The sequence below is a fragment of the Cajanus cajan genome, chromosome 1 (genome assembly GCF_000230855.2).
Source record: "Cajanus cajan strain Asha chromosome 1, NIPB_CcT2T_4, whole genome shotgun sequence".
Lineage (NCBI taxonomy): Eukaryota > Viridiplantae > Streptophyta > Magnoliopsida > Fabales > Fabaceae > Cajanus > Cajanus cajan.
In genome coordinates, this window is record NC_138517.1 from 61,442,996 (window position 1) to 61,455,436 (window position 12,441).

Genomic DNA, 12,441 nt, shown 5'->3' on the forward strand with positions numbered 1-12,441 from the left:
TTTATAACCGATCTTAAAAGTCTTGACTTTTAAAATCGGTTATAACAACAACCGATCTTAAAAGTCTACTTTTAAAATCGGTTGTTTTATAACTGATCTTAAAAGTCTACTTTTAAAATCAGTTATGGCATAACCGATCTTAAAAGTAGTGATTTTTTTTTGTATGTTTGACTTGTTTTGGGATCACCTCAGAACAAAAAACTTGCAGAAAAACCAGACAGTTCAAAATATTTTCTCAGTGAAGCACAAATCGCATACAAATGACAAGATGATAAATGTTAATCATATATATATAATTGAATAGTTTTAAATACATCTAATACATAAATGGACTACATTGTTCAATGAAATGTAAGTTCTAACTAGTTAAAGTAATACTATAAAACATAAGCCCAAACTAGTTAAAGTAATGGTCAATAAAAAATGTGGCCCATTGCTCCCTAATGATGTTTATGTCTTCTAGCGGCAATGGTGATCGATCTATAAATATCTGTTAAGAAAAATTAAAATAATTAGTAATAATTCATAAAATATATAGAATGAGAACTTAAAACAAAAACTTTCAAAATTGTAAAACTTACTTCAGTCCACCTAGATACTATTTGTGAATCGACAATAGTATGCATTGTCTTCATTACATAGTATCCGCACTCATAATTTCCTTTTTGTTTATGAGACTACAAAAAGAATATAAAATCAATTTCAATAGAATAGTAATTAAAGAAAATTACTAAATTACTTAAAAAAAAATATCATTGCTAGAATTAAAATCTTACTTTAGGAGAAACCCAACTCATTTTTTTCTTCATCTTTGAACCCTTAAGTATATGATATCCTTCCATGGCCCTAATGATAAAATGACATTATGATTAGTATAAAGTCAAATGTAATGATAATCAATAAAAGAAATTAGATATTTTTAAACAATTTACCTATCTAATAATTGTCTAAAATCCATAAGAGGAGGTTTATGCAACGAGCAAATGCATACAGCTATGTTGTCCATAGGACAAATAACTAAAAGTTGCCAATGAGCACTGCATTAAGAAATTATGAGTAATAGAAAAAATAGTTTTTATAAAAAATTATATTTAATTATATAAACTTAAACTTACTCAAAAAAATAAGGGGCCAAGTAAACTTTTTTATTTGAGTCAAACATCCAATTTTGAATGTAAGCTTGTATTTCTTCGACTTTGTTCCCACTTTTTTGGATTGACTCAGGCTCCAAAAATCCATATATGTGATCATTTCCCCTATCCACGCTCAATTTATGGATAAATCTACAACGTTAGAAACAATGTTAGAAACAATGTTAGAAAAAATCAACAAAATATAATTAAAAATAATTTAAATACTTACAACAACCATAACTGCAAAATTGATATGTTTAGCATACAATGACCATTTGTAATCTCTGATATATCACTCTGACTTATATATAGAGGTACTTTACTAGACATGTTAAACACTTCAGGAGGCCAAGGGAGTTGTTTGGGTTGCTCGTCATCTTCCATATCGGCAACTAATCTCCATAGCCTTTTTATTGGAGGAAGATTTCTAGAAGGGGTAACAATGACTGTCCCTTTACCCTTTGGTGAGGTAACAATATCCTACTCCACAAAGTACAAAGCTAATATTATACAATATTATAATAAAATTACACCAACTTAAAATTAAATATTATTTAAATAACATACCTTCGTAGATATCACCTTTACTAACTTATAAGGCCACTGAAGGAAGGTGTTCAAGGCTTGTCCCATTGTCTGAACCTCCTTTGTGGGCACAAGAACTCTAGCCTCTGGTTGTCTAACATCCAACACTGAAACCCTAACCATATCATCTCCCATGACTTGATGGTGAATAGTGGACCCTAATATATGAATCTGCCCTATACCCACAAGATCGAGTGATCCATCCACAAACAACTCACATTTATTAGATGTACCCGGGCTAGTGGCAGTAACAGGGGGATCAATAGAAGCACATGATCCCTTTGTACTCACACGTGCAATAAATGGTTCTACTATTGGAGTACTTTGTTGAAATTGTTGGCTGAGTGATTGCATATGCTCTTGTAGTTGCCTTTGCATGTCCTCTTGTAGTCGCTTATGAATATCCTCCTGCATCTGACTAAATTTTTGCTCATAAGTTGCTATAACTTGAGAGACCTTTAGTTCCACTAACTGGTCCACCGTGCCAGATGTTTGTGAAGATGAGCGTGATCCAAAGTAGGTTTGTAAACTATGACCGCCACCAGCAGCCCGAAGCCGACCTGGGTGCTCAGGCTTCCCAATTGCAACTGTGAGTATATCCTGGCATCCATGGGAAACAAAAGATCCCTCTGTGGACTGTTGTTCCAATATATCCTACAATACAAGACACAAAAACAATTTAATAAACATTTATTGATCCATATGTTAATTAGCATCATATGTACAAAACAATTATACTTACTATCTTGTTAGCAATCTCTTTTGCTGCCTTAGTTGTAAACTCGCCCGTTTTTTTTATGCGACCATGCTTCCATAATTCATGGCGTGTGGGTGGAGAAGGAGGACCACTAACTGTAGTCTCATCTTGGCTAGCTTGACGTTTGATAGCCTTCTTTTTCATCAACTTTTTCTTAAGCCATGGATAACCCCCACGAGACATCACAACAATGGTGTCATTGTTTGCCTGAATCTCTTGTGCCTTCTTTCTTTTCTCCTACAAAAGTACCATATAATGAGATTAAAGGTAAAAACATAATATTCTGAACAACACAAATAACAATGCATGTAATCCTAACTTACCAAAAACTCTTTAGTCATTCTAGACTCTACAAATGCGTTCCATGTGTCTTGATCTATGGTGGGGTTCTTATGACCAGGAAATTCACCTTTCTTTTTTCCAAAAATGTAATTGTTCGTGAGGCTAGTCTTATATGCCCTCCACCTCTCAGCCACAATAGAGAGAGTTTTCCTTCTCATGTCCTTTGCCCTAGGAATGTCCCAAGTTTCCTACATTTATGATAACAATGAGTTAGTACATGTTATATCCTAATGAAGTTTTATAATGAAAATGTTGAGTATAAATGAAATTTTACCGTAATATCTGCCCAAATATGGTTCTTGACAACCTCCTCTACATGATCCCAACTAGGAAATAAAATAGAAACCTTGGTTCTAGCAAGAACCCCCATGGTACTCATAAATTGGGTAGCTGAGTCTCCCGTAGGTCTCTTAGTTATCTCATCAATATCAACATGCAATCTCTCCTCATGAAGGCGTTTGGATGTGACATTCTTCATTCTAGTGGGACCTCTGACTTTCTTCTTGGTTGTAGTCTGTGTAGAGTCTAAAGGAGAGTCTTGATGTTCATCCATATTTATCTGTTGACAGAAACAAAATAAATTACAAGTCATTAGTATAAAATTAAATTTATAATAAATAATACTTAAAGTGATAACAAAAATAAAAGTATAAATACAAGTAACTAACAAAAAAAACTATAATAACATATTTTGGAAATATGATCAAGTTTGAATGTTCTCCCATATTCCTTCCTGATGATCATCACGAGTGGCATGTACATTATCAACATCATCTTCTTCATTAATAGTTGGCACCCGTTTGGATAAAGAAGGAGTATCCATAATATCAATTGAATCTCCAAATTCATCACCTATATTATTACTCTTACCTTGTAGAACAATTGACCACCTATTGTTAGATGGATCAGTGACATAAAATACTTGCTTTACTTGCATAGCCATGATAAAAGGCTCTTCCTTATGACCAACTTTATTGAGATCGACCAAGGTAAATCCAAGTTCATCAATTTTGACACCATTGTTACTATCAACCCACTTGCATTTAAATACAGGTACACGGAATGGACCATAATCAACCTCTCATATGTCTTCAATAACTCCAAAATAACACATGGATGCTGTGATGGGGTTCTTATCATTTCTGGTTGAAAAATGCATAGATTGAGAAACTATCATAACACCACTATTTTGCATAGTACTTTTGTCATCTTGTGCCTTTGTATAAAATGAGTAATTGTTAATGTCATATCCACAGAAAGTAAACACATCAAAGTTAGGTCCTTGAGCTAGCCGTTGTAAAGTTTCAGAAACATTTAAATTTGTCTCAACATTCTTTTTGAACCACTCCATGAAAGTCTTATTATGCTCGTTCAACACCCATTTCTCAGGCATGCGAGGGTTGTTTCTCTTCACTAAGTCTTTGTGGGCATTTAAATAAGGAAGAACCTCATCAGTATTGTTTAATATATACAAATGCGCTTGAAGCACTTCTTCTCACATCATGCTTTTTAGTTTTGTGCCTATTGTACCCTTCCCAGCACTTCGTCCCTCGTGACGAGTCTTAAGAATGCCTATTAATTCAGCTTGATACATGTATTCAGTACAAAACTCAATTGCTTCCTCTACAATGTACCTTTCTATGATGGATGCTTCTGGACAATATTGGTTCTTCACATACCCTTTTAGTATCTTCATGTATCGCTCAATTGGGTACATCCACCTCAAAAAGACAGGACCACACAATCTAACCTCCCTAACCAAGTGGATGATTAAGTGAACCATAATGTCAAAAAATAAAGGAGGAAAATACATCTCTAATTGACACAGTATTAGAACAGCTTCATCTTCTAGTTCATCCAACTTCTGAGGATCAATTACTTTGTTGCATATGCCATTGAAAAATAAGCAAAGCCTAGTTATGACTTGTCTCACATTTTTAGGTAAAACATCGCGTATAGCGATAGGAAGAAATTGTTGCATCAGTACATGACAATCGTGAAACTTCAAGCCAACTAATTTCAAATCTTTCATTGATACAAGACTTTTTACATTGGAAGAGTAACCGTGCGGCACTTTGACACCATGTAAACACTCACAAAAACTTGTTTTCTCCTTTTTTGACAAAGTGTGACATGCTGAGGGCAAATATGTCCTCTTACCCTTAGATTGTGGATATAATTGTTGTCGTATCCCCATGAGTTGCAAATCTAGACGGGAGTTGAGCCCATCTTTTGTCTTGTCCTGAATATTGAGAAGCATGCCGATTACACTATCACATACATTTTTCTCAACATGCATGACATTAATGCAATGTCTAACATCAAGAACCTTCCAATATGGAAGATTAAATAATATCGACTTCTTCTTTCATATGTTTGTATATTTTGATTGTTTTTTCGTCTTACCAAGTACCACATTTAAATTTTTCACTCGTTCATAAACTTCGTCACCAGTTAATGCAGTAGGAGCAATGTCATATTCTTGATATCCATTAAAAGCTTTCTTTAACCTTCGATATGGATGGTTAGGTTTAAGAAACCTTCGATGGCCAAGGTAAACTGTCTTCTTCCAATTATGCAATTGATGATAACAAGTTCCCTCTTCACAAATAGGGCAAGCTTTATGCCCCTTAACACTATACCCGCACAAGTTTCCATATGTTGGGAAGTCATTGATTGTGCAGAACAACATGGCATGCAACTTGAATGATTCACTTGAATACCCATCAAACACATCAATTCCCTCCTCCCACAACATCTTTAAGTCTTCGACCAACGGACTTAAATAAACATCAATGTCATTTCCTGGTTGCCTTGGACCAGAAATCATCATAGATAACATCACATATTTGCGTTTCATGCATAACCATGGAGGTAAGTTGTAATTTATCAACAAAACAGGCCATGAATTATGCTTTGTGCTTAAATTACCAAACAGATTCATTCCATCTGTAGCTAGTCCAAGCCTAACATTTCTTGGCTCCTTACCAAAATTTGGAAACATAGAATTAATTTTTTTCCATTGCAAACAATCTGCTGGATGCCTAAGTTGTCCATCACATTTCCTCTCATCTTCATGCCATCTCATCAACTTTGCATCATCTACATTAGCAAACAAATGCTTCAATATTGGAACAATTGGCAAATACCATAAAACCTTCGCCGAAGGACCCTTACTGCTAATATCATAATCAAAATCACCTTGCTTCTTTTTATATCGTGACAACCCACACCTTGGACATTCATGCAAGCCTTCAAACTCACCATGATATAGTATACAATCATTTGGGCATTCATGTATCTTCTTATACTCTAAACCCATGGGACACAACACTTTTTTTGCCTCGTAGTTACGACTCGGCAATGTGTTACCTTCTGGAAGCATTTCTTTCAGCAACTCTAACAATTCTGTGAAACTTTTATCACTCCACCCATGTCTCGCCTTCAAATTAAACAATCTCAATACCGCTGACAATCTTGTGAATTTTGTGCAATTTGGATATAACGTCTTCTCTGAATCTCCATAAAGTTTCATACATATGTGCTCTCTTGAATGACTTTGGACCAACATCACGAATCATCTCCTCAAGCCGATCATCCATATCTACCTCTTGTGTAAAATTTTAAGTTTGAGTTTCAGCTGACACATTTGGAATGTCAATATTTTCACCATGCCATATCCAACGTGTATAATTCTTAAGAAACCCATCACATAGAAGATGTTCCCTTATAACATCAAGTTCTAAACGACTTCCATTACAACAATTAACACAAGGACAGAAAAACTTTCCATTCATATCATCATTACAATTTCGTATTACATATTCAATAAAATATTCAACTCCAGTCTCATATTGCTCACTTATGTGTGGCGCTCGTATCCAACTTCGATCCAATAACCAACTTCGATCCATAAGTTATGTTCTCTATCAAAAAGATAGACCATGGATGTCAATCTCACTATTTTATACAAGGTGTGTCCCTATCCCATTCAAGATTTTATTTTATACTTGATCAATATGTACTAGTACAATCCATTTTCTTAAACTTGACAAAATTTTGACAGCATTTCGTATTGGTCTCTAAGTACATGAAATGAAAGTGGTGACATCAAATTATGTACACCACAATCAAATATGCACTCAAAGAGCAACACAAAATGCAATAAACCAAAATTTAATCAAATTTAAGATGAGACTTAACTTGTACGTATCAAACAAGTATAAAGAAAATTACTCATCCCAAATTGTCCAACAAGACAATTCAAGATTAAATATAAATGATTAAATAAATTTAATCATTTGTATTGAGTCTCAACCTGCATGAATATGAATTCATCACAAATAAATAAATAATAATAAAAAAATATAGGACTTCTAAAATGAGAAGGGCAAAAGTTAGTGATAAACTAAAGATTTGCTTACTTCTGTTTTCTTTTTTTTAGATCATTTTTATTTTCACTCTTAAATATAAAACTATCATCTTTTTAATTTAATTTTGTTTTCAAAGATTAGTACAGCAAACGGAGAAAACAGAAAGGGGAGTTATTTTCGTTGTTTGTTTGCAAAGATTTAAACAGAAAACAGAGAAAACAGGGGGCAGTTATTTTCAGTGTTTCTTATACAAATCTTTGAAATTGGGAAACAGGTTAAAAACAAGGTAGCAGTTTTGTACTAAATTTACTCAACAAGTGAATGTTAAAGGAACCATGTTAAAAAGCTAAGCATTAACATTTGAAAGCAGACATGCTAAAAACAAAAGGAAGGAAAAATCAATAGGAATTCATTCATATTGAAAAATTATTTCCAAGGCCACAAATCAATAATAAACAGATTATAAAAAAATTACTGAGTCAGTATTCGCATTTTTAATCTTAATTGTGGGAAGCAAAACCGTTCATTTTTTTAATAATTTTTGTTTCTAACAGTGAGTCAATTTACGTTGTATGGATTCTTGAAGGGTAACAAGCCAAATTTTCACGTTGCCATGGCGCCACAGAGTGCCATGGCGCCTATAACAATGATGCAATCAAGGGTATGTTGCTACTTTCGTTCCTGTTTCTGTAATTAATAAAATCTTATCTTCTCATCTTTGGAATAGCTTAAGTTTCTTCCATAAAATTTAGATTAGTTTATAGGTGTGTTGGCAAAACTAGCTCATAAGCTAGCGGAAACTCATTAGCTAACTGAAAGTTTACAAGTTCTAAGTTAGGAGTCAAAAACCTGAAAGCTTATTAGTTTATTGGTTGGATTGAAAGTATTTGGTAACATTAGTTGATAAATGTAGAATGACATATTTAGTTATTTAAGGTAAAAAGAGATTTCAAATAATTACAAAGGATAAAAATGAAAAAATTAATTAATTAATTAAAAACACTACTAGCTTATAAGCTAGCCAATTTTCATAAGCTAAAAGCTTACATACCAAATAAGTTTATTTTGGTATGTAGCAAAAATTATCTTTTACGTACCAAAAAAACAAATTAATTTGGCAGAATTAGCTTATAAATTCCTCCAAAGTCTTTTCACAACACACACTATATATAAGTCAGCTTTTGGAGATGCTATATGAGAGATCTTTTATAATAAATATTCATTAGAGAAATTTATCCAAGTAGGGTCTATTTTATGCTATAAAATGTAGTGTATGTACATATAGTGATTTGGATTGGAGTGTTGGACCCGGTTTCCACTGAGAAATTCTGGGTTTTATGAAATTTCTATCAAATCCTTTCATTTTTCTCTCCTCACTGACAGAGCAGAGGGATGTTATATGGTATGCAACAAGGACTAATTTTAACAAGTTGTGTATTCTGGTCAATAAAGACAAACGCCAGTGCAGTATTTTCGTGCACTCTATCAATTCAAGAAGTTGTTAATTCAAAAACAAAAAAAAATTGGCATGCAATGGCCAAAGCCTGAATTCAGTCTTATCAACATTGTAATAATCAAGTCCTTTAGCTGATTGCTAGTTACATTATAAAAACATAATATTCAGAATACCTATGATCATGAAGACTGTTCAATTTTTCCCCCATGGCCTTGGAAATAATTAGTTGTTCTATGAGATTAGTCAATACTGATTTCCTAGAGCACAACACACTTAATTTCAAAAAAAAATACTGTTTATAATAATAAAATAATAAACAGTGAATCATTTTAAAAAAATTATACTGAAACTCACCACAGCACACTTGACACCAATTTCAGAACCTAGAGCTTCAAACTGCTCAGCAATTTGAATAGCAAGCTCTCTAAATCAATATGGGAAGATCAGTACCAAGGGCAAGTACATTAGTTCCTACAACGCCGGGTTGATAAGGCTGAGTTACATGCATAAATATGGGAAGAAAAAAAATCCCATTAAAATAAACACAAAATTAACATAATACACATGAACAATGCATCCTTATACAGGTATTTAAAATACCAAAATATCTCGAATGCCTACACAAGTTGCCAATGTTTGGTAAGGTAGCAGGCATCCCATCCTAAAATCCCCATCCAAAAACATGTAGGAATCTCAAATTCACAAGTAAAGGAAGTGTTTAAGAATCAAGACAACCTTTTCTTATAAATTCCCCAGTTTAGCCATTATCACACAAATAAAGGAATACAAAGTGGTTTTGAATTGAAAAATCAAATACACAGATTATTTTAAATCCATGCATCACATAGACAATGACTTGGTCCCAACTTTAAGTGACGAAGCCCTATTGTTAACAAAAGGAAGGCCAAGTCAGTGTCTGGCTTTTTCAAGAAGGGAAAATGGAAAGGTATCTTATAAAGGAGAGATGCCAGTTAGAGGTACAGCTAGCAAACAATTGTTCTAAAATCAGTGGGCATGAGAGGTCTAGAATTTTGTTCAAGGAGGACATGTATGCAGAGGGTGATACCGGCAGCAGGGTGTAAAAATGAGAGTTAAGGTAGCTGTTATTGGAGGGTATAACTATAAACTTTTAAAATAAGCATTCACATAATTTCCCACCAACATAACCTTACAATAAACAAGGCCAATGGAATATGAAAACTATTGTACAGGATGCATACCTGATGACATATCTCACAAGTTATGTCTCCTTTCTCATCACACCAGTGCTGGACACACTTCCTGTGAGCATACTGCACAAAACCAAATGCCAACAGTTCAAGAATTAAGAATACCAAAATAGAGATGATAAAAACGAAAAAATCAACATGACACAAACAAAAAAATCTCTCCATCTTCTTTTTACACTCCTCCAACTAAAGCTCACCAAATGCATTTACCAGCTCAACAGAGAATCAGGAAGCAGTTTCTCAAGAGAACACTAAGCTGTCATTTCTCAAAAAATGGACCTAATTTGTAAACCTAGTTAAGTAACATATTAAGAATGCGAAAAACATATCCATGAAGAAATTCATAAACACATTTCAACCATGTTTACATCTAGAAAGCAGAAGAGTGTATGTACACATGAAGTCACAAAATTTAAAACCTTCTACCCAAGTAAAATATATATCAATTCAGTAACTAGTAAGTAGCCACCAACAAAACAAACAATAAGAAGTTAAATAACACACACTCAATCCTATATCAATGGCGGTGGCGTCCGCGACAAAACCCTAACCCACGGGAAGCACATACCTCTTGGCGAGGGAGCCCGACGGGAGGAAAATGCTAATCGTGACCATGACAACCATGACAAAGCTCAGACAGTGAAGACTGCAGGCATAAGTGAAGACGGAGGAAAATGCTAATCGTTCTCGGTGCTCCGGTCAAGGTAAATTCTCTACTGCTTCTTCAACGCTTCTCCTACGACTTGTTCTCCTTTCGTCCTTGCTCCTGCACGCACCAGAGAGTGAATAACGCTCCTTCTGCTCTTGGAAGCACGAGAGAGTGAATAATGAAGTTGAAAGAACGCAGATATAAAATCGGTTCTTATAAGACCGATCTTAAAAATTGAAACACAACATACATTTTAAAATCGGTTATTTTAGAACCGATTTTGTATACTATATACAAAATCGGTTCTAAAACAACCGATTTTAAAAGTAGTAAGTAAGGCACCTTTTAAAATCGGTTATATGATAACCGATTTTAAAAGGGGTTTTAAAATCGATTAAAATTTAACCGATTTTAAAAGTAGTGATTTTAATTACAAAAATGTCACCGCCTTTCTTTTAAAATCGGTTCCCCCTTAACCGAATTTAAAACCCTGATCTTAAAAGCTATTTTTGCACTAGTGTGGGCTGTGCTGTATATTGTTTGAGCTGTTATTGCTATTAAGCTGAGCTGTGTCGAATGTTGTTTAGGCTGATTAAAGCTGTTAATGATGAATGTTGTTGAGCTGAGTGATGATTTTGATGTGCTGTGAGATGTTTATGTTGCATTATGATGTTAAGCTGTACTTGATGTATATTGCTGTGCTGTAAGTGTTTAGCTGTGCTGGATGCTGATATTGTTGTGCTGTGCTGAGTTGTATGCTGTTATAGCCGCTAAGTCGGTGCTGTTATAGCCGCTAAGCTGGTGCTGTTATAGCTGTTAAGTCTGTGCTGTTATTGCCACTAAGTGGTGTTGTTATAGCCACTAAGTCGGTGCTGTTATTGCCACTAAGTGATGCTGCTATTGCCGTTATGCGGTGCCGTTATTGCTGCTATGCAGTGTTGTGCTCCGTGCTGATAGGAGCTGTTGTAGGTCGTAAGTTTGAGCTGTTGATCACTAAGACTAGAGGAGTTGTTTTTGAAATTTACCTCATCCCATTGTGTGGATGTAGCGGCTGTGGTGCTCTTCGAGCCCAATTTGTTGAAAACCCTCCCTGGAAAGCTGACCCTTGGAGTGGTAACTTGCTGTTCTCCTCTAGATTCTTAGTGGTCCCGTGTGTGGGCAAGGTCGAGGCACACGTGTACAAAGAGACCACGGTATAGGGGCCAGGTCGAGCTATACCGCTTACAAGCAACCAATACTAACTTATATGCGTGACGACGCATTGTGTGTTTATTGTTGTTTACCGCTGTGTACTGCCATTTACTGCTGTTATTGCTGAATGATGTGAGATGTGTGCTGTTATATATATTAAGCTGATGTTGTTAAGTTGGTTGATGTGCTGATAGCTGTAGCTGTTTACCATTCATATATTTATATATGTATGTCGATTCTTTTCACTAGCTTACCCTTTATTGTTTCCATGTGGTTTGGACTGCGATGATCATACTATGTATGGGAGCAGAACAGGGTTAGGTTGGTGTGCTGAGGAGAGTCTGCAGCTGGCAGATGACGTTTGTATTTGTTGTTGTATTTAGCTACTTAGTGTAGCATTGTTGGATGTATTTTGTACACTCTAACTCTAGCCAGATTTGGACCTTGTATATATATATATATATATATTCTAGACACCATATGTATATACTTGTTCTTTTTTGTGTGTTGTTCTGGTGTGCTGTGCTATGTGTAGTGACCAGTCGGGTCGTTACACTTTAGTGGTATCAGAGCAGTTCGAGTCTAGTGGAACACTCTGTGGGGGTGGTCCCTTTAGGCTTTTGTTGTGCTGATTTCTTTGTTGATTGTTGTGAATGAGAAGAGGTACAAGGTGAACTTGATTTGTTTACCTTTGGTGGATATTGACATAATCTTGGGGATAGATTG

The 12,441-nt window shown here is 34.8% G+C and overlaps 2 protein-coding genes across 8 annotated transcripts; both read right to left on the reverse strand.

The window, feature by feature from the left end:
* Window positions 1-220: 220 nt before the first annotated feature.
* LOC109793851 (uncharacterized) lies at window positions 221-10,743 on the reverse strand. Of its 7 annotated transcripts, none has more exons than XM_083061344.1 (14): window positions 10,444-10,743; window positions 9,867-9,938; window positions 9,001-9,117; window positions 3,688-7,135; window positions 3,092-3,376; window positions 2,799-3,005; window positions 2,461-2,712; window positions 1,701-2,372; window positions 1,363-1,613; window positions 1,116-1,283; window positions 933-1,037; window positions 777-846; window positions 582-677; window positions 221-490 (listed from the first exon to the last, which is right to left on the reverse strand). In XM_083061344.1, exons 4-14 carry the CDS (start codon window positions 3,730-3,732, stop codon window positions 398-400), a joined length of 2,244 nt encoding a protein of 747 aa, XP_082917470.1. In that variant the 5' UTR covers window positions 3,733-7,135; window positions 9,001-9,117; window positions 9,867-9,938; window positions 10,444-10,743; the 3' UTR covers window positions 221-397. The 7 variants fall into 7 exon arrangements, with proteins under 7 accessions (XP_082917470.1, XP_082917465.1, XP_082917480.1 ...); XM_083061339.1 differs by having other exon boundaries at window positions 9,001-9,139; XM_083061354.1 differs by lacking the exon at window positions 3,688-7,135 and adding an exon at window positions 8,820-8,903 and having other exon boundaries at window positions 10,444-10,742.
* LOC145955125 (uncharacterized) lies at window positions 4,313-10,499 on the reverse strand. The gene is made up of 5 exons (XM_083069832.1): window positions 10,431-10,499; window positions 9,867-9,938; window positions 9,001-9,042; window positions 5,231-6,259; window positions 4,313-5,146 (listed from the first exon to the last, which is right to left on the reverse strand). The coding sequence occupies exons 1-5, from the start codon at window positions 10,497-10,499 to the stop codon at window positions 4,313-4,315; spliced, it is 2,046 nt and encodes a 681-aa protein (XP_082925958.1).
* Window positions 10,744-12,441: the final 1,698 nt, after the last annotated feature.

Bases quoted from the DNA above. Each gene is read 5' to 3' on its own strand.
- LOC145955125 (XM_083069832.1), bottom strand. From the start codon at position 10,499: ATGGTTGTCATGGTCACGATTAGCATTTTCCTCCCGTCGGGCTCCCTC. The intron at 9,939-10,430 runs GTGGGTTAGGGT...GGTTTTGTGCAG, and splicing joins CCAAGAGGTATGTGCTTCCC to TATGCTCACAGGAAGTGTGT. The intron at 6,260-9,000 runs GTGAGTTTCAGT...TTTAATTTGAAG, and splicing joins TTGGTGTCAAGTGTGCTGTG to GCGAGACATGGGTGGAGTGA.
- LOC109793851 (XM_083061344.1), bottom strand. From the start codon at position 3,732: ATGTCACTGATCCATCTAACAATAGGTGGTCAATTGTTCTACAAG. The intron at 2,373-2,460 runs GTAAGTATAATT...CTTGTATTGTAG, and splicing joins AAGAGATTGCTAACAAGATA to GATATATTGGAACAACAGTC. The intron at 847-932 runs GTAAATTGTTTA...TTTTATCATTAG, and splicing joins TTTAGACAATTATTAGATAG to GGCCATGGAAGGATATCATA.